Consider the following 22,107-nt stretch of genomic DNA (forward strand, 5'->3'; position numbering starts at 1 on the left):
AACAGCTCTTGAAATAATCCTCAAAAATACATCATTCAACTCACACTCAAAATAGCTTTTTTTACCTTTAAATCTCAATGGGTTTAAGAATCTCACTAGGAACACCAACAGGCTAATTTTTTGCCCAGGAGACTGAAGTTTTACAGCAGATTTGAAAACTTGTATGAGAAAAAAAAATCTGCTGTGCCTAATCTTGGGGGAGAGGGAATGACAGCCAACAACAACATTTGGCATTTTCCAGCCTGAGGAATCTTACATTTACAGAGCTTGAAATGTCTGAAATGGAATTTTGACCACAGGCCACAAGGCTAACCTGTGAAAGCCTCTTTCAAAGCCATCAAGTTTTCCCTCCATTGGTGGCTAGAATGGAGCTAACACTCAATACAGCAGTGCTCTCTTCTCATACCAAGTTACAAACATCCCAAAATCCAAGATTGCTATTTTGGCTCCACTGTAGTGACCAGGAGTCTACAGCCTGGTAAAATGAACTTTAAAAGGCCAAGCAAGCAAGCATCTGACATCTCTCCAAAGATAACCTTTTAGGAAGGAATCAAAAGGAGAAGGAAACCCACAGTACACTCACCAGGCGTGTATTAACAACAGGAAACAGCAATGCTAAGAGGGCCCCATTCAGCATGTGCATCTGCAACCTTAAAAAAGAGATGAGATGTTATTTTCACACATGGAAATAAAATGAAATAATAATATTTTCATGTTTTTTATGTAGTATCTCTTCAACAAAAGAGCAAGACACTTAAAAAATTATTTAGGCTTGAATTTTAATTAAGTGACTGTTAAATGCAATAAAACTGGACAAAACTCTATCTTTAAATACACACTTAAAGAATTTCCTAAAGTAGGACTGCTTTCTATAATGAGCTTTGGATTCCTAGAAAGCCTGGGCTGCCCATAATCCTGTTCATGATGCAAGCTACTAAACAGTTGGAATTCTGCTGTTCACTTGTCTTGCAGAGCTTAATATAGCATCTCTGATAAAGGGTTTTACTCCTCTTTAATGCTGTGCATGCACAGCTTCCAAGAAGCTTTAAGAATTTGAAAGAAGTCCCTTAAATAAAATAATTACATTTATCAAAATGCAACAGCAAGTCCTAAGCAAAGTATAATGCAGGAAAGTATTATACTCCATAATTTGTATAGCTTTCAGCCATCTTTTTTCTGAACTACTGTTGGATCACAGGAACAGAAAATTGGTATCAGAACTGTTTCAGTTTATTTTACATCAGACACAAACTAAAGAATAAATTGTCTCCCACCACTGTCTTTCAAACTCCTAGGAATTTAAAAGTAACTTGAGGGAGGAAAAGGTACTACTGTTTTAAAACAGATTTTCAAATATAATTTATATGCTGTCAGGGTGTTAGAAAATAGATATACCCCTTCTGAAAAACAACAAATATTGTGGCCTTTGCTTTACAACTGGTCTTTAGCAAATACTTCCTGGGCAGGAAACATACTTTTCATACTCTCCAAGACAGAGATACTTATACAGAGTCTTTGTTCAGCATAATCCCTGCAGAAACAAGGAACAGCAGGGAAAAGCTGCAGGAGGACTGTCTAAGGCATTCCCCCAGCACCATTTTCGCCTGGACTAAGACAAGGAAGAGCAGAGTTGAATGCCATAATGGCAGCTACAGCCAGTGCCAGGTACCAGTGCCCAGGGAATCCCTGACCCTCCCCTCAACACCCTGGCTGCACCCTCAGCTGCACCCTGGGCTCTGCTGCTGCTGCAGAAGGTAATAACAATATGCAGGCTTTTAGAAAAGACTGCACAGATCTGAGAAATACCCAACCAAGCCAGAGAGAATTTGCTTTGCCTATTTAACTTCATGTATCCACAATTTTGAAATCAGACCCAGACTGCCTGCATGGCTTCCAGCAAGGCCCAGTTACATTTTCTACTGAGGATGGTAAAAAGGTTCAAGGCCCATGACACAAATTATAGTAGCTCATATTTTAATCTGCATTAATCCACTGTTACTGAGCTAATTCTTATTCATCAGCAAGGCCAATCCCACCAACACACAAGAAGCAAGGAGAAGGGACCCAACACCCTGATTTAAGCCCTGACGCTTTTCAAAGTGTCATTTATCAATCCAGCCAATATGCCTTTCCAACTTGATATTTCCCTTAGTATTTTATAAATTAACTTCTAAAATACATTGCACAAGTGGACAGAAATACAGTAAGGAAGAGATAATACCTGAAGAGAATCATTGCAGTCCGACATGGGGGACAGGCAAGAAGAAAAATCTGAAACGTTAGAAACAAATATAAATTAATGACAGTGACCTCTTTTAGAATCCATTTTATAAATCTTTCCTACTCAGTTCTATATGTCACAAATAATTTCTTGCCAGAAGGCATGTTTTACAGCAGAGCTGGAAAAGATTTAAAGTCTTTAACAAATCAAAAGGTCTCCCACTACCTACATAAAAAAAGGTTTAAACAGTAGCAGCACTGAGGGTTCAGCTTCTGACAGTGCCTATGAAACCAGTCAAAGTCTAGCCAGTTATTATTTGCTTTATAAAAGGTCTCTCATGAACCAGATTACTGTATCATGAATCAGTTGAGGTCCTTGCTGTGCTAAATATCAGCATTTACAACATCACCATTGTCCTTCCCTTCACCAGTGCCAAAACCTCACACAGTAACTTCAGATAAACAAATCTTGCTCTAGATATGAGGACATTACTACATAAATATTCAGTAATAAAAATTCCTTTTTTTTTATGTTGCCCACTACTGCAAAGAAGAAACTCTGATTTACTGTTCAGTATTTCAGCAAAATATGGATCTCAGTTTTTACTGCTGTTCCTAAAATAAACTCACAATACCTTATTTCACTGACAACCAACAAAACAGATCATCACTGAACTGAGTGAGAACACTTGGACAGTATGTCTGCTTTGTGATGTCAGATTGGACAATTCACCAAATGTGTTTTTTTCAAGTGTTGCAGGGTTAGGAAGAGGCCTCCAATGGATACTGACATTAATCACTACCAGACCATGCACTTGCAGCAATAGAAGAAATGTTCAAAATCTGGATCATCCTACTGAGCCCTTTCATACACAAGGAGTTCCTGTCATTACTATACAAATAAATGTACACATTCCAAATATTTTATTTGCAGGTCAAGTTCCTAATAGACAGACATCTGTCTGGTATTTTCCATTCAAGTCTCAAGAACAGCTTAGAACACAGCACAGAGTCAAATTGTTTTTCCCAAGTCATACAACACTCTAACAAAGGCAGAGTAAGAGAGGCAGCAATTAAATTTAATGGAATCTACCTCAAGACATTTTCTCAGTGAACGCTGTTAAAATCCAATCAGTTTCTCTGAAGTCTTGCATTTAAAAAGCAAGCAATTTCAACTCTTTAGAGCAGGTTAAGGAGGAAGAGAACACAACAGGTTCATGATTAGAATCACTAATGGATGTTTTCCTGTGCTAAGGGAAACAAAGAAGAAAAAAGTACATGCCAGAAAAATCTTATGAGAGCTCTGTATATCACCTTTCATGCAAGACCCATACAGCTTCTGGGAAAAGTATCTAACACTCATTATGCTTCATTATTCCATTGTTGCATATTTTGGAATAAACTTTGTTTACTGACTAAAGTTCCTTGAATTGTGGACTGTATTTTCCCTTCTTTGGAGACCATAAATATCTTGTACAGCTCTTCTGTGAAAAGTATTTTCTCACATGCGACCTACATGCAGAGTCAAAATTTTTAAACTCTTCATGTTGTATGTTAGCAAACAGAGATATGATATCCAGAGACTCATCAGTTCATCTGGAGTTTTAAATTTGATTATTTTATCATTTGCTTAAATTCAGAAATCTGACAGGAGATTTATGTTACTATTGAAACAGGGTTAATACTTCCATGAAACAAATTCTTCTCTTCCAAAGGAGAATTCAATTTCTTTTTATCTCCTACATCTTAAAAAAGAACAAAACCAAAAAAAAAAAAAAACCAAATTAAAAAATCTCAACCCTATAAATTGATCTTCTTCTCTGCATGCACAAAATAAACAAACTATAAATATGTCTCAATGACATTAGACCCTTCTTTTTCTAACACCCTGCAGAGTAGTCCAACTACTACATGGTAGAGCAGAAGCTACAATCTGAGTCTGGGCACTGCCTGAGTCCCAGCACTGAGGACTAAAACAGCTCCCATTTCAAAGGATGGCAGTGTTACAAGGACTGAGATGGACATAGCAATTCAAATCACTTCACTGCCATGGAGACAGGCAAAGAGAACACGATTCACAGCTGATTATTTTTATTTCAACTCTACTGAAAGAAACAGTTTCAGACCCTGATGAGGGGAAAACCAAATATTTAACTTCTTTTTAAGCATGAAAATCCCTCTTTTAAAGGGATCTTTCAGAAAATAAGCCTGGCTTCCATTTTTCATGGCAGCAGAGAAATCATTACCAGAATTTTTATGCTAAAAGTTTAGGATCATGGAAGATATTTTCAAATGCTTCAGCTTTAGCAGCTTAATATCAACACTTTCTCTCTACATATGTAGATACTTGCCATGATAAACAAATCTCAACTTCTTAAAGGGAAATTTTAAAGGACACACTTGCATCTGATGTTTCAAAGATGTGTATAAAAAGTGTCATTACTCAGCTCAGAGTATCAGCCGTCTTAAATACACAGTTCACAGCAGACAAGCCCATAAGCCCCAACACAAGTTTTCCCACACTGATCCCATAATCCCACTACTTTTCAGTGTCATATTGGAAATCAATCCTTTGCCTTGCAGGGGGAACAGTTCTGTTCCACAAAGCAAAGAACCCTGAGTCAAGCCACAGCAGGGCTGTGCAGAGCTCCAGCCTCTGCTCTCCTGCAGAGCTGCTGAGTTTTGAGGCACTGGGGCTCAGAGTGCCCAGCCCAGCTGGCCCTGCAGGGCTCCAGCAGGCACAGGCAGTGGGTATGGTAAAGCACAGGGAAGTTCTCCTTGCCCAAGGCAGGATAACTCAACTCTCAATTCAGAAGAAACACTAGGAAACAAGTTCATGTTCCCCCTTCTTCAGTCACCTGTTAGATTTTCACCTTACAAATGAAAGAAGAACAGAAGAATTAGCCCAAAATAGACAAAATTAGCTATTTTGGATGGGAAAAATTAACTACAATATATACATTGTCTGATAGGGTGGATTATAAGCATAGTTCTGACCACTGCCTTTCCCTTCCCACACTCAAAAAAAAAGTTACAAAACATCTTCCACACAAAGATTAATATCAGTAAAAAACTGAGGCTAATGGGTGCAAGAGAAAGAGGAAGTCCAAAATTGCATTTCCTGAATGCCACACACAAATATAAGAAGTCCTAGATGGGGGCAATACTGAGAGACAGGATGGCTGAAGAAGCAGAAGCACAGGACCAGAAGATTCTACAACTCTTCTCAGGCAGTAAATTGCAGAGAATCTCCCCACTCTGGTTAATCCACAGAAGTTCACTTCAACCTTGAGGACCCAGATGAAAATGAAAAATCAGAAATTCTGTCCCTATACTTTGCAAGACTATAAGTACAATTATCCATCCCCTTGGGAAATGTTTCTGGCATGAGGAAGTGCATGGGTAGCCCTGCCTTGCACAAGCCCAGAGACAAAGGCCACACCCCCACACACGATGGACCAGCAGGGCTGGAGATCTGGGACTGCAGTGGCCAGCACAGCACCAATCCATATTCCTTCCTTGGGACAGGAGCTAAGGGCACTGAACTCAGGGCTGCTCTGAACTAATGCAGGACTGGGCTGCAAATCATTTCTGGCATGTCAAGCATTATATGTGCTGCAATTATCTCATTATTTTGGAGATATTAGTGGGTTTGATTCTTTTTTTTTCCTAGATTAATATAGAAATAGTTTTATTCAAGAAACCTATTTTAAAGTTCGCATATCTGGACTTCAGCAATAGGTAAGTGCACCAGTTTAAAGAGGTGGAAAAAAGTGCACAAACCATCAAACATAGTTGGTTTCTTATTTTACATTTAACTGTACTGCTAGATTGAAAAATAATAAATAAAAAAATAAAAATCATATCTGTGGTTTGACAAGTTCAGACTGCTAAATCTGGGGGGGGAAAGATACCAAAAGATGTTACATTCTAATTGTTAAATAGAAGCAAGTTGAATGTATTTCATATTTTAGCATAAAAACCACAGCTGCCCCAGTGCAGCTGTCAGGCAGGTTCAGGGATTCATGTGTCCTCTGTTAATCCAGTGCCAAGGACACTCAAAGCAAGATTGCTGACAGAGCATTAAGAAATACTACAGTAAAAGCAGTTTATGTGTCACATAAAGCAGACTCTGGAATAAGCTGCCTGTCCCAGGTTCCATCCCCAGCTCCCCAGTTCTGCCCAGGGATGGAAGATGTGCAGCAAGCTGAACAGCTTCCATCCTCTACAATCTACTGTACATGATCCATGTCCACTGGGACATTCTAGGTTAGCCTCCCCTTCCACATTAGTTTGTTTAATCAGCAAACCCATATTCACCTTCTTCTCTTTTAGAGTCTTAGGTGAAAGATTTCTAGACTGGTCATAGTTCAGGATTAATTATTAACACACGTCTCAGGTCCTTCTATGAGTGCATTAGCATTAGCTATCACACCCTAGGAATTGAGGTCACTGAAGTTAAACCTCACTAGAGGTCACTGAAGTTACTTTTCCTTTTTCTCTCTAACTACTATCTGCACCAGCCCTTCACCAGTAGTGGGTTACTTCATTCCCCATTCTTAAATCAGTGCTTGAATTTCTTAAGAAAATTTTATTTAAACTGAATTTAGATTAACTTGCATCTCCCTCTGTCAGTGACACATGAGTTCACAAGAAGATTGTCACATGCATATTCACTTTTGTTACTTTCCCCCTGAGAAGGAAGTTTTGTATTGGTTTTCTACAAAAGCAAAATCATTGAAGAAAAGCCCTGCTCTACTCTGCCCTGAGTCACAAACACCTTTTCTTGTCACAGTTGGAAATTGCTCATTTTGTAGGATTTTACAGCAGAAATTTTTACTCTTTAAAAACACAAGACAGGTAGTAACTAATAGCCAACTTTTACTACAGCCAACTCTTACCAATGAAATAGTACCACAATCCACAAAAACTACAGCATACAACACTGCATTCCTGATAATTTAAGTTGGCATTTCACTAACCAACAAAGTATTACAATGCAAACCATTAAATTTGCTTGACACTAATTACTTGGCCATCTGAATAAACAAACCCTCAGCACTTCAATGAAAGCCCTGAGGAAGTGCCACCAGAAATGTGATTCCCATTACACTCTGCAGGTTTCACATTCCTGGCACAGGATTTGTTCCTGGTGAGCACTGACAGGGTTCAGACTGCTGCAGGGGATGTGGCTGGTGTAAAACCCCTTCAGAAAAACTCCACAGCTGGGACTGCCAACACTGACAGCAAACAAGGGTTCTGAGACTGGAAACCATGAGATGAAGGACATCCCAGTCCCTGGAATTTAATGTGTCCAGTGTGGTTACTGCTGCTGTTTTCATTCACCACTCCACTGAAATCCTATGAGAGGTAGGATTTCTTTTGTGCCTGTTTCAGGCAGCTACTCATGAAATATCAGTTTAAGTTACCAGCAAACAACCTACATGATGTGTGAAACTGCCAAATAGGATAAAAAAATCCATCCTAAAAATATATTGCAGCCAACAGCAATACACCATAACACTGGATAGTACACAGAAAGTTCTGTTCTGGAAAAAACTCTTAACAGAAGAAGAAAAAAGAAACAGAAAGAGGCCTTTATCTCCCTAATATCTTGTTCAAACTACACATGTCACACTTTGAATGATATTTGCTTAAAACCTGTGATGATCTCATCAAAACAAACCAATATCTGGTTACCTAATCATTCATCTAGTGGCCTTTAGATGATAACACTCAGTGTAAATATTTGGGGTCAGAGAAAGCTAAGCTTTTTCATCCACAGTTTCGGATAATGCAGTTCCTGCTCCTGCTTAGAGAGCAAGATATCCATTGTCAGCTCCCCACTTTTTATGTTCTTTTCTCCTAAGAATAGTCAGAATAAGTGAGAGAATTATCTAAGAATGCATTACAGCCTGAAGCACATCAGTATTTCCAAATTCTAGCAACTTCAAAACAAAGGCTTAACTGCAGTTCTTGAACTAGAACATCCACTACACCATGAAGTGTTCCTGTGGTCCCTGGCACCTGCACTAAAGCTTAGGATAAAGCATCACTGGCCAAATCTTGTTTAAATTAAAAAGGCTGGTCCATAATCACTTCAAACAAAGAAAACTGAATCACAGCCTTAGGACACATTTGCTATCCTCTTTATATTAAACAAAAAATTACTTTTATTCCTGGCTAAGAAACCCTGCCTTGCCTCATACTAATGTTTTCCCATTTCTCTGCTATAAGCTGGGATTCACTAAAAGTAAACACAATGGGGAAACAAAGTATAAACAGTGTTAAAGCTATCACAGAAAAGCTTTTCCTCAGTCCTACATGTAATTATTACAATAATTGCAGTATCAGTAAAAGCCTCTAAACTGCAGTTGATTGTGTTTTTTAAACACAACAAAATCATTGCTTATAATTAAACTAATTAGGACAAAAGTACCAATTAAGAAAAAACCTGCCAGTTCTGGGAACCAGGGGCAGCTTAAGCTATCCAAGCATGTCCTGGTGCTCTGAAGGCCAGACCAATGGTTCTCTGCAGACTGGAGGTAAGGAGCTGATGGATTCTCCCTGAGCTGTCACTCCCTGGCTGTGTCCCTGAGGCTGCTCTCATCCTCCTGGAAGCAAAATGCACTCCTTTGCAAGAAATGAGCCTTGCCACCAAGAAACACTGATGCTGTCAGTGCTTTAATTCTTCTTCATCTGCCCTTTCTCACCACACACCAGCATGAATTTCCTCTCTAGCCATCAGCTGTAAGAAAAAGCATCACAAGTTAACTTGCAGCTGTAAAAAGAAAAAAGAAAGACTTATGTTCAAAAGAAAGTCTCTGTTCATAGACTTACACTTTGAAAAATGCATATATTTTCATAAGAAATTGTGTCCCTTTAATTTTAATTCAAGGTTTTGAAGAGTCAGAATATATATAAAAAAATATACAATTTAACTGATTCTTCCAAATATTATGAAGCATATAGGAACCATGTATGCAAATTAAAAGGGGGAAAAAGGGAGTAAGTAATTACCTAGATATATTTTGCTACATATTCCCAAATGATGCACAATTCAGTCAAGCTATGTTTATTAGGTAATTTGTGAAAACAGCCCATTGTTTCAGAAAACAGCAACATCTCTTGCAGAGGACAAAAAGGATCCAGGTCTCTAAAGAAGCCAGAACTGGAAATAATGAACACAGAATTTAGTATTTACTGAGCTGCAGATGCACTTAGCACTCACTTTATTTATGCAAACATCAGACCAAAATCACCAGGTGAAACCTATCCTTCTTTCCACCTATTGCTTCCCTATTACATTTACTTTTCTTTGCCTAAAAAAAAAATCACCAAAGCAATAACCCAGCAAAACAGATGTTTCCTACAAACATACTTTTCTTTATTCCAAACAAATGTCAGTCCTTAACTGGCTGAAGGGGATTAATTCAGTGAAGAACTGGACGAGAATTACAATAACTAAGTAGCTGAAATTTACCATTGAGAAATTATTTTTGCAAAACTGTTTCTAGAATAAAATAGAATTACAAAATGTATTTTAAGATTGGTATTAAAGCACCATTCTGGACGAAGGCCTAGACATACTTAAGTCAAGTTCAAAATCCACAACAGTTTACAAGAACAAGTGGCTGTACCTATCATTTTAGGATTAGACTGCAGTCATGTTTCTGCCACTTCCTTAATATTTCAATAAAGTTATACACATGCTGTTTTAATTTCTACAGACTGGTCAGTCATAACCTGCAGTGTTTAATACTGAAGATCCTTTTAAAAAGAAAAGCATTATAATAATCACATAATCATTCATGCTGGAAAGGACCTTTTAATCTTACTTCACTCTACCAGTATTACCTACAACCTCTGCTTTAGATGGCTTTTTCCTTGCATTTTTCTTTTTTTGGTTACAAGTTTCTCTTTTGCAATACAGACTAATTTTAGCCTTGGCTCCTGTCTACACCTAATTTTAATTGCCTGTTAACTCCAGCTGGGTGTCTTCAGCACATCAAGAGACACCTGTGTTTACTCATTTGCATGAAGTCACCTTGATTGTGAATAGCAGGTTGCAAATTCTGTGTGTCAAATTACAAACTGGGGGTACAGGAGCAAATTATGTAGAACAAGGTTTTGATATAAATTCTAACTGCTCCTTCACTAAATGTGAAACAAAGAACTGCTACATGAACACAAGGGTTTTGGCTGAAAAGTATCATCTTAGGTTACAATGCCAGATGTAACCAAAAGGATGTATTCTATTGCCAGCTGTTAAAACCAGGTGGGGCAGAGTTCTTCATCTCCTCCAAGCCCCATCCTCCCTCCAGGGGGACATTGGGTCTCAGAGCATGACTGATACAGTTCTCAGTGCATGACTGATACAGTTACATCATCCCAGTGGGAGATGCTCCACCTGGGGGAGGAGCCAAGCATTCCTACCTGGATATAATCTGAAATTTGGAGCACTAGAGCAACCTTTTCCTACTGGATTCCCAGAGGAATCCCATCTACACCACCACTGGACCCTCAGAGGAAAACCACACCCTTCTACAGCCTCAGTGCTTCAACAGAACCACACCTGTCACTGCAGGAGCTCTGCAGCCACCTTAATTGCACTGCTACCAACACCCTGACCCACAGGGTGTCAGGCTGTATCCTGACTCTGTCACTGGTTTTGTACTATTGCATTTATTTTAATCTTCCTGTTAAATTGTAGTTCTGACTTGGGATCTGTCACTGGTTTGCTTTCAAACTAATACAAGTATAGTTTAAAGAATACAGAACAGATAAAGAAAATTGATTAGAAATCATTTGGTTTGACATTGCAAAGATTGAAATTTTCCTTTCACCTCACTGAAGCAATGCTCATAGACAGGGACACAACACTTGTGTGCATAGTTCTCAACAAGCACAAGACCTGGCTGCTGCTCAAGGTCTCCTTCACAAAGCTTGTAAAGAAATCAATAGTGCTGTACTTGGCTCTCGAGGAAATCTTCCCTCTCACACTGCTCAATCAGAAACTTTAAACATTTCCTTCACATAGCCAATTTCAATATCACAATTATGTCCTCTAAAATATTAGAAAGGATTAATGTCTTGAAAATATAACACCTGGTTCCTTGAACATATGCTGATTTTTGTTTCCTGCAATGGAAAGGCAAAAGTTTTGAACACCTGGGGATTTAATGTTTCCTTTTTATGTCAGGTCTGCAGCAGCACTGGTCCACTCATATTGCCAGTCCTAAAAGGAGAGTGGTTTGTGGCTTTTGTTTTCTAACAGAGATATTCAAATAATTTTCACAAAGACCATTTTTTATGTAAAGATAGAGTTCACTATGAATTCCTTCACAGACTTCTCCCCTTGCTGCACAAACAGTCCCCATCCCCACTCCACAGCTGGCAGAGAAACCACACCAGTTTCCATTCACCTTTGTTACAATATATATATCATTTTTTAAGACTAAAAGGATTTCTCTCTCACTGGTGAAGAAACACCCTTCTTCCTCCAAAAGCTAAGCAAGAAGCCAAAACCCAGAACAGGAAATGAGTGCCACAGCTTCTAGTAATTGAAGCAGATGACAGGGTGGCAACAAATTCTAGGAAGCTGATTAGCCATGAGACCTGTTGAGGCAGTCAAATACATTCATTTGATCAACACTTCATCCCTGCAATGACACATCTAAACCAGTTCTTTCCACTTATGAAAAGATTTGAACACAGGTTGGCATGATAGGCAAAAAGCAGACACCTGGTCAGAACAGACTCATTTCTAAAACTCAGCAGCCATTGTATTACACAATTTTATCTACCCAAATGCACACACACCTAACTTCCATTTTACTTTGATCTCATTTCAGTCTTAGGTCTTTTAAGAACAGGAATTTTACTTTTATGCAGGGAAAAATCTGAAGCATAAATTTGTACTTCAAATATTTTTGGCTCAGAGCCCAGAGTATTTGTTGCTGAGGTGAAAGAGTCTCAGCTGAAGAAAATGAAAACAGAAACAGTGAAAGAAGAGACCTTTATCAACAGCTACTGTTGGCTTCCCTTTGAAGTGATCTTGATTGTTGTAGCACATTTCATCTCTTCACCTTCTACTTTGTTCATGCTATTATTTAGACACAGCAGCATTATGTACACACTACTTCAAGAAGAGAAGGGCAAATATATTTTCATATATTTCATCTTACAAATCTGTTGCCCTCAGCAAATTCAGGCCACGAAAACAATGTTTTCCAACTATGTATTACTTGTCTGCTGGTGAAGGTCATTGACAATCTTTGGCTCTAACTCTCTTTGTCTGCTGAAAGCCATTGGTTTTGCCATTATTTTCTTTCTCTACATTAAGCCTAAGCCTATTTCTAATGCATCTTTTTGAGGATGAAAGGGCATGACTTCCACATTTTGCCAATATGCTCACCTTCTCAATTTCACAAATGCTGGAACACCATTTCTAGTGAGTAATTAGCTAGGATTATTTTTAAAACGTCACAATTAGTTAAAAAGAGATTCAGAAATGGCAATGCCTGACTACAGAGCTTAACTCTCAATAGACTCCATCTCCCTCTCAGGAGGCATCATTGAAAGAGGTGAACAGAACTGGCTGTCCGAGGTCTGTGAAACATTCAGCTGAGTACTTATTGTTAACATCATAACATAAAGACAACTAAACTCTCAAATCCTACTGTTAATATATCCTCACCTCTTTTCCAGAGAATTAATAGGAAAATTTTCCATTTATCATTGTGTACTGCCTAGAAAGGAAATGTGGCGGTATTAATTTATTTTAATTATTTCTACATAGTCCTTGCATACCTTCACCTCAGTACTGACTGGCTGATTTCACAACAATCCTTTATCACTTCATGGGAAGGAAGTGTCCTATGCTGTAAATTACTGTGCAAACACTGCATCACAGCCTAGGAATTTATATAACCTACTACTTCTTTCTGGAACTGTAAATTGATTGCTGTAAAAGTCTTGAATATTCCTGTATCAGCTTGTCCCCTTACCCTTGAAATAAAACTCATCTCTCAAACCACTGGAACAACCAGAAAAGATATTTCCCTGCCTTTTAGGAAATGCTCTCCAGCTGTGAATCCAACAACAGGCTAGATCTGATTCTGCCCAGATCACCTCACATACTGCAATAGGAGACCCAGAATGGCATTGATCTGATTTTCATCTGTTATTGATCTTAGACAGACATTGCTGTCATGGCAACTTTCATAAAAGCCTTTTTGACCTTCTTCGCTTAATACTTGACCTTGAATTTTTTAAGCCATTCAGTGCTGAGGGTATAAAATTAGTGAAATAATAATATTTTTGACATCTCCAACACTCCATAACAAGCTCAGCAAAACTGATAGTTAAGTACATGCACAGAAATATTAACAAACACAGCTTATAAGCTTTAGATAGCCCAGTTCAGTAACAGTTTGTCTATGTATCCATTATTTTGAAATCTACACAAACTGCACATTATAACACATCAACAACCATGCCCCAAGTCATAAAAGGAAATGGATTATCCACACATGATAGGCCACATCAGTTTGTTCACCCCACATATGAGAAACAGGTAACACCCGTTTCTTTACTATTCAGCCTCTAAAATTAGAAAGGTAAACCAACAGTATCTGCACAATGAGTAATTTGTTTCTCCAACACCTTCACAAAATAGAATCACACCCCTAGAAGGCACTTGCTTGGAAAAGCTGCATGTAAATTACATAGCTGGTTTTGCATTTAATCTTGTTTTCATTAGATTTTAGCAAATTTTAGCACTGCTGTCAGTGTGAACAGCACCTTCTATTCTTGAACAAGGATCAGGTGAAGGCAAGTGATCAGAAAGCCTTAATTATCTACACTTTCAACTAGAGATCTGGACATTAGTTATAGCTACAATTTCACCTTTTCATCTGACTTGGGTTTTTTGATACCTTTTGATTCAATTGACCCAAAACTTATGTTTTAAAATATTTATATCATTCTTGGCATTTGTATTTTTGCCAGACACTTTTGGTCCACAAACCAACTATGGGGGGGAAAATACTGTTTTGCAAGTACATCACAAAAGCAAACTTCCAGGTGACCCTGCACAAGCCTTACCTGCATCATGGTGACCACGTGGCAGGGATTCAGGAGGTAAATGACAGTCCTGGTGGCGAACTTGAACCCCACCTCCAGCCCAAAGATGAGGCAGAGCAGCACCAGCAGCACGTTCTTGCCCAGGCTCTCCCGCTTCGTCTGGGGCTGCTGCAGCAGATTCTCCAGCTCCTGGACGTGCTGCTGCCTCAGCTTCCACAGGGACACGAGGATCTCCACGGTGCCCACACTGAGGAAAACCAAACTCTCCAGCAGGCGCTGCTGGCCGGAGAGAAAGGCGGCGCATTCCGGCCCTCCATTGCCGGCAAAGCTGGGGTCCACCCCGCCGTACATCCAGTCCAGGAGGTTGTGGAGGCTGTAGCGAGACATGGCGGGGACCTCTTCTCCAGGAGCAGGTAGGAGCAAGACGGAATCAAAGCCAAAACACCGCCGGGCTGACGAAGCACGAAACGCTGCCGCTGCAGCCCTTCCTTGCGAGGCTCCGTGAGAAGCGGGCAGCTCCGCTCGGGGCACGGGCACCTCTTCCCTTCCCTTCCGCTGCCCGGAGAGTCCCGCACGCAGCAGCCTGAGGGGAGCAGAGGCCGCAGCTGCACGGAGCCCGCCAGCTCCAGACCCCCGCCCCGGGACCCTCCTCTCCCCGCCGGCTCCGCCGCCCGCCGCTCGCCCTTCCCTCCCCGATCTGAGCTGCCCTTACCCGCGGCCAGCGCCGTCTGCGGCCCCCTCAGCCCGCCCCGCCGTCCCTGCGCGGCCCCCGCATCCGCGGGCGCGGTACCTCCGCGGGCGGGCGGGTGTCAGGGAGCGGCAGGCCCGGCGCCCCCGGCCATGGCGCCGGCGAGGGACGGGAAGGAGGAAGCACCGCTGCGCTCGGCGGCACGGCCGAGACTCCGGGCCCGAGCGGGCGGGCCGCTCCCCGCGGCTGGCCCGGCCCTTGCCCGGCGCCGCAGCATCACCCCACCGACGTGCCTGACTCACGCCGAAAAATGGACGAGTCCCCCGAATTGGCTGCGCCCGGCCGCCCGCTCCTCCCTCCCGCACGGCTGCGCCCGCCTCCCTCCGCTCCCACCGCCTCCCTCCGCCGCCGCTCCCTCGGCGGGTGCGCGCTCCCCGTGCCCGCTCCGTCCCGCCTGTTGCCGCTGATTTCGCCCGGCCGCCCCCCTTCCTCCTCCTCCTCCTCGCCCCCTCAGCGCCACCGGCCGGGAGGGCGGCAAGGAACAGGCACAGCTCTGCACGCCCGTCGGCGCCGTCCTGTTCGCCGAGCCGATCGGCAGAGACCTTACCTCGATAAACGAGTTTTTCAAGTGCCATTGCAGCAGATACAGGTAGGTCGGCCGAGGAACGACAAACCCGAGCGGGGCTACAGCTCCAAACCCGAGTGGGGCTCCAGCCCGGCTCCGGTGTGGACATGGGCAGGTGCTCCCAGCCAGGTGTGCCCAGTGTCACACACACAGGTGCTCCCAGCCAGGTGTGCCCAGTGTCACACACAGGTGCTCCCAGCCAGGTGTGCCCTCTGTCACACACAGTGACCCCAGCCAGGTGTGCCCTGTGTCACACACAGGTGCTCCCAGCCAGGTGTGCCCTCTGTCACACACAGGTGCTCCCAGCCAGGTGTGCCCCCTGTCACACACAGTGCCCGCAGCCAGGTGTGCCCAGTGTCACACACAGTGCCCGCAGCCAGGTGTGCCCCCTGTCACACACAGTGACCCCAGCCAGGTGTGCCCCCTGTCACACACAGGTGCTCCCAGCCAGGTGTGCCCAGTGTCACACACAGTGACCCCAGCCAGGTGTGCCCCCTGTCACACACAGTGACCCCAGCCAGGTGTGCCCAGTGTCACACACAGTGCCTGCAGCCAGGTGTGCCCAGTGTCACACACAGTGACCCCAGCCAGGTGTGCCCAGTGTCACACAGAGTGCCCGCAGCCAGGTGTGCCTGGTGTCACACACAGTGACCCCAGCCAGGTGTGCCCCCTGTCACACACAGGTGACCCCAGCCAGGTGTGCCCGGTGTCACACACAGTGACCCCAGCCAGGTGTGCCCAGTGTCACACACAGTGACCCCAGCCAGGTGTGCCCCCTGTCACACACAGGTGCTCCCAGCCAGGTGTGCCCTCTGTCACACACAGGTGACCCCAGCCAGGTGTGCCCAGTGTCACACACAGTGACCCCAGCCAGGTGTGCCCAGTGTCACACACAGTGCCCGCAGCCAGGTGTGCCCGGTGTCACACACAGTGACCCCAGCCAGGTGTGCCCCCTGTCACACACAGGTGACCCCAGCCAGGTGTGCCCCCTGTCACACACAGTGACCCCAGCCAGGTGTGCCCAGTGTCACACACAGTGACCCCAGCCAGGTGTGCCCTGTGTCACACACAGGTGCTCCCAGCCAGGTGTGCCCAGTGTCACACAGAGTGCCCGCAGCCAGGTGTGCCCCCTGTCACACACAGGTTTTCCCAGCCAGGTGTGCCCCCTGTCACACACAGTGACCCCAGCCAGGTGTGCCCCCTGTCACACACAGGTTTTCCCAGCCAGGTGTGCCCAGTGCCTCACATAGAGTGCAGACCCCAGCAGTCTCAGTGCTCAGACTGTTTACTGCCATGTGTGCCCTGTGTAGCAAAGCAGGGTTTGGTTCCTGGTTTGTAGCATTCTGAAGAGGTTGTATTGCAAATATGTAACTGTGTCTGAAAGGCAAAGGTCTGTGGGGATCTGGAGAGAGCAGCCGGTTGAGGGGATATTTTCAAGGCAGTCAGAGCCAGGTCATCCCCTGAGAGCTCCTACAAATTTTATTTCACATTACCTGCATGCAGCACATTCCTCTCCCCATCCTGATTATTTCAGGGCTTTCCTTCTCCACAGGACAGCATTAGGACAGCACCATCACTGGCCAAACTGCTGAGCCTGATTAATTGAAAATAAAAGCTCAGTTCCACAAATAAGTTTGAAAAGACCAGTTAGATATCAATACTGGCTGAGTCAAAGTGATTTCTATATAGACACAGCAGCAGCAGCACCTGGTCTGTAAAGCTGGAGGCTGTATGTCACTGCCACTGCTGTGGATGAAATTACTCCCTTTTGGGGAGAGAAGGGATCCCACCAGGCTTTTCCAAAATCTTCAAGGACTCCTTTCCACAATTTGAGCTTAATAAGTATTCTACAAAATGCTGGTTCTTCAGTCACTGCTGATTGATTAAAACCCCTATTGTTGATCTAAACCTGCAGCACAATGTTCCTGTAAATTCCTGCTCCATTAACCAGACACACACATACCTGCAACACACACATACTGCACTACCCTGCTTCACAGCCTGAATTCTCAAAACAAGCAGTTCAGCACTAACACCAGTATTTGCCAGTTTTCTTCTTCCTCTATTTCTAAGCTGTAGGATTACTGTTCAAAAAGATACTCTATTTCTAAAACACAGGATTACTGCTCACAAAGCACAGAGTGTTTTCTCTTAGGGGTCTGCCAATGAACAACCTGGGACAGATCTGTCCTTTCCACAGTCACATACAACAGGACAGCTATTGCAGCTGGAAGCAATACCAGGCAGTTTTGTATCTTGTCTCTGCATTTCAGTCTCTCACCTTTGGCAGTGTCTGGGGTCTGGGTCTCTGACTTCTTTCCTGAGCTTATTTCTGGTGAAGTGAAAAACCCCTTCCATTAGAACAGCAGCACATTGTCAGGCGCTGGTATTTCAGATGTAGTGATTTCTTTAGAATATGGCCTAGCCTCAAGAATATGAGGGCTTGGTTGGGTGATTTGGGGTTGCTGTGTTTTTTTCAGAGATTGCCAGTAAAGAACAACTGGCTGAAAACATGAAAGTGGGCAGCATTTTGCTCACAAAAACAGTGTTTGCAAAATGACAGCTTGTTGTCCATTAAAGAAGAGGGAAAGAGCACAGCTAAATAAAGACAGAAGTCATGAACACTAAAGATTTAAGCAATCAATAGTTAAGACTTCACAGGAAGGAAGTTTAAAGAGAGGAGTTAAGAAAAGCAATAATGCTTTAGAAAATAATTCAAAGGGCCATTTATCCCAATTGTGAGCAAAACAGAAATAGCAGTAAGCTTAGCTTGGCCACATCATGAGGTCTCTATTGACCTTAAGCACATGAAGAAAATACAAAGGAAGATGGGTCAAATCACTAAGAATAAGAAAGAAATACTAAAAAAGGTACTGCTGCATTGAACTGTCAAGAGTTACCAGATAAAAACTGCTCTTTACATGTATTTGTACTAAGAAGGAAATAGAGAAATTATTAACCCCCTACTCAACAGAGAAGAAAATCTATCAACAAATTATGAAGACAACTAAAGGGATTGGTGTCTCTGTTGTATTTGACTTATAAAAAAGACATGCACAAGCAGATAGTTGGGACTGGTGATGCTGAGAACAAAATTATCTCAGCCCAGAGTAGGAAAAGAACAGATAGGGAGCACTCAAATGAACCAAATGTTTTCAGTTTGAGTCTAGAGAATGTGATTGAAAGACAGTTGAAGAATTAAGAAGATAAATGAGATGGTGGAAAAACTGAAGAGGCAACTGTACATTGCTGTTATCAGAGGGGATGGAGCCAGAGAAATACAGCTCAATTTGAGTAACTTAAATTCATTTTAAAATCCTTGAACAAATAAACCTCACAGACTATTGTTAGCACCTAGATGATAACCAGAGAAAAATTGCAGTCAACATGGATCTGTCAAAAATAAATCACACCAGATAACTTGATTTTTCTCCTCCAATAGGGAACAGGCCTTATGGATAGGACAGAGCCTGTTGTCAGCTTGATTATGCTTATGACACTTACATGACATTTTCTTTAAAAAGCTAAAGAAATACAGTCTGGGTAAATGTTCTATGAGGTCTGTACATGACTTCCTGCATAGCAAGAAATAGTTCACTCACAAAAGGAGAGGATATATTGCTGGTTTTTTAGAGCCTGTCTTCAGTCTGAGTCTCTGTGTTACTGATATTAACAATTTAAATAATGGAACAGAGAAAATTCTTATTAATTTTGCAGGTGATGCGTAGGGGGGAGGACACAGAATTACATTTTAAAATATTTTTTGACCATTCAGGGAACATTTAAAATAAATAATAACTTTAAAATAAATAATAAAGATGTTCAGTAATATCAAGTAGAATCATAGTTCAGCACATTATACTGGTATAAATAATTTCTGCCTTTCCTCCTCCCCTTGCTACTCATTTTCTGCCTCACTGTCTTATGCCAGCATTAATTTTTCTGGGGCTCTGGTTGACTGAGGAAGCTGATTAACTTTACAATTATAATTCCAGAGTTGGGTGTGACCTGGAGCACTTTGCTGATCTATATGATCCTACTTTAGGTTGTGGCAGTGGATGAGGTGACCTGCTGATTTCTTGTCTTGCTGTGATATTCCACTCATTAGAAAGAAGGAACATGGTTGGCATAAAATTTAATATCTTGGTACAACTGATACTTCTTTGCAACAACACAATATGGATCATTCATGTTCAGACTGTGATCCAAAATAAACCCAAAATATCTGCTTCTCTAATCTCAATCTGCTGAATGGCTTATGCACAGTTCATTCCTTCTCTTTGAGTTTCTTCAGCTTTTTGAAAAGCACCCTGAAATCTATGAATAACAATTCAGTATTATTGACTGAACACTAAGCTGTTGCTCTTTTCTCTTTATTAACCATTTCTTCTCATCCTTTGCCTAAGTAAGTTAGGATTTTACTACAATCCACTGTAAACATCTGTATCTCCTATGTCAATAGAAATTGTTCTCTAAAAGCAATAAATTCCTGCAACTAAAATGTTTGCATGAGAGCCTGAGGCTTGTTCTTGCATCTAGCATGAGATTTATTTTTCTGTCAGTGGCTTCTTTAAATATAAAAATGGTGAAATCTCATGTTAATCCATGAAGAAATGCCAGGTCCTGGGCACATCAGGAGCCCTTGACCAGCCAGAGCCCCAGTCCTGTCCCAGGCTGGGCCTTGGGCAGTCTGTTCTCAGCTCTGGCCTTTGCTGCTCCTGACTTGTTGACTGCTGTTCCTGGCCTGACCCTGGACCTGGTTTGTCCTCCCTCATTTTTTAATGATCACTGGACTCTTGCAGCCCCTGGCACCATTTCAGCCCTGTCCTCCTGCCTGGCTGGATGCTCTGGGATGAGCCCTTGCTCAGGTCAGGGCCTCTCTGTGGCTGCCCTCAGCTCTTGGATTGCTGCCTCTGTGGGTACCACTCTGACAAGGTATGAAATTTAGAGGCAGTTTATGCTGTCTCTGGAAAAGAAAGCTCTGCATCTTGTCTCTCCCTAATTATCATTCCCAAATTCCATCTTTAGTGAGTCTGAAAGTAAAGGCAAGGCCTGAAATCTTGCATGTAGTAGGTATCATCAACAAGCATCACAAGCTGGACTTCAAAGCACAAGGAGTAAACAACCTTAATTCTTATTCAAAAAAGCATTTAAGCACATGCTTAGCTTTAGCCTGTCCTCACGTCCTTTGAATTTAATGATATAAATTTCCTCAGCATCAAGCTCTGCTGCTGTACTTCAGCAATGTGATTGTATACATCAGTATGTGGTTACACCTGTAGATGCACTTGAGACTTTGTGTCCTTGTTGTACAGGAGGTATTACAAAAAACCAAAACAAGAAAAACCCACAAGCTAAATGAGAAGCAAAGTTATATTTTAAGTCCTGAAATGTTTCTGGTGAATAATGATATTCACCGATCTTCCTTGTTTGTAGTTTTTTGGCTGAAGAGCAGTACTGGGCACATAATTGCAGTCTGAAAATGCTTTGAGCAGTCAAAATGAGACCTAGAACAGCTCTGGGCAGCACTTGCAGACTATGGGCATGAATACATTCAAGTTGTGTATGCAGAAAGCAACAGCAGTTGTAAACCAGAAGTCCTGTTTCTGTACAGAACAGAACCCCATTCTCTCTGGCTTCCTACTTACATCCTGCCTCCTTTCACTTTTCACTTGGACTTCTTGTTTCATTCCTTGTAGCCCATGAATTAAATCAAATTTACTTTCCCTTCACAAATTAGGACAATTGCTCCCCTACTGAGGTTGAATTTTCAGTCGTCTGTACATCTACATCCCTCCTCTGACCTTATTTTCAGTGTTCTTTTTGTTGTTAGGATGGCTTTGACACCCCAGGCTGAGTTCTACTAACTCCTGAAGGGCTTATATAGTCTTAAGAAAATTCTTCTCATTTTGTCCACTTTTCAGAAAGTAATCAAACCCTGGATCACGTGAAAGCAGTGGGGCCACAAGCAATGCTTTACTGGCTGTGGCAAGGGCTGATGATTGCTTTGACCACAGGACTGTGGCAGTGCTGGCAGTCAGACCCTGCTGCTGCCTGCCCTGCTCTAGAGCAGCTGCAGCTGGGGATGGATCCAGGCCAGGAGCATGCAATGCACCTCCAGATGTGCCATCAAACACTCCTGCCTGCTGCAGATGTGAGATGCTGGGTAAGGGCTCTCCCAGCCTCCAGGGGCACCCCGAGAGTGTCCCTGCCCCAGGGAGATCAGCACCACAGCTGCCATGCAGGGCCTCAGTGGGCACAGGGGATGCACACACTGACAGCAAGCCCCTCACTAAGGATGGATTTGTTTGTTCTTATTTTTTCTGCTTGGTTGTGTTTTTCCCTTCTTTCTTCAAATCTAGGTTCATAGAGATTCTTCCATCAGTTATTCTGACTTCCTTCTATTGAGTCCGTTGCTCTCATGCATTTTTTATGAATTTAAAGAAAGGTTTATGGTAGTGTAATTTCTTACTTCCTCTCAAGGATT

At 42.4% G+C, this 22,107-nt stretch overlaps 1 protein-coding gene across 1 annotated transcript in view; it reads right to left on the reverse strand.

Moving 5' to 3' along the window:
- The window catches only part of TMEM164 (transmembrane protein 164), a 35,387-nt gene extending 20,339 nt beyond the window's left edge, over nucleotides 1-15,048 (reverse strand). The window contains exons 1-4 of the mRNA XM_063170548.1: nucleotides 15,020-15,048; nucleotides 14,329-14,890; nucleotides 2,222-2,271; nucleotides 584-650 (exon numbers count right to left, since the gene is read on the reverse strand). Of these exons, the coding sequence (XP_063026618.1) occupies nucleotides 584-650; nucleotides 2,222-2,271; nucleotides 14,329-14,694 (483 nt within the window). The 5' untranslated portion in view covers nucleotides 14,695-14,890; nucleotides 15,020-15,048. The remainder of the gene's footprint in view (nucleotides 1-583; nucleotides 651-2,221; nucleotides 2,272-14,328; nucleotides 14,891-15,019) is intronic.
- Nucleotides 15,049-22,107: the final 7,059 nt, after the last annotated feature.

This window comes from Melospiza melodia, chromosome 16, assembly GCF_035770615.1.
Source record: "Melospiza melodia melodia isolate bMelMel2 chromosome 16, bMelMel2.pri, whole genome shotgun sequence".
Taxonomy (NCBI): Eukaryota; Metazoa; Chordata; class Aves; order Passeriformes; family Passerellidae; genus Melospiza; species Melospiza melodia.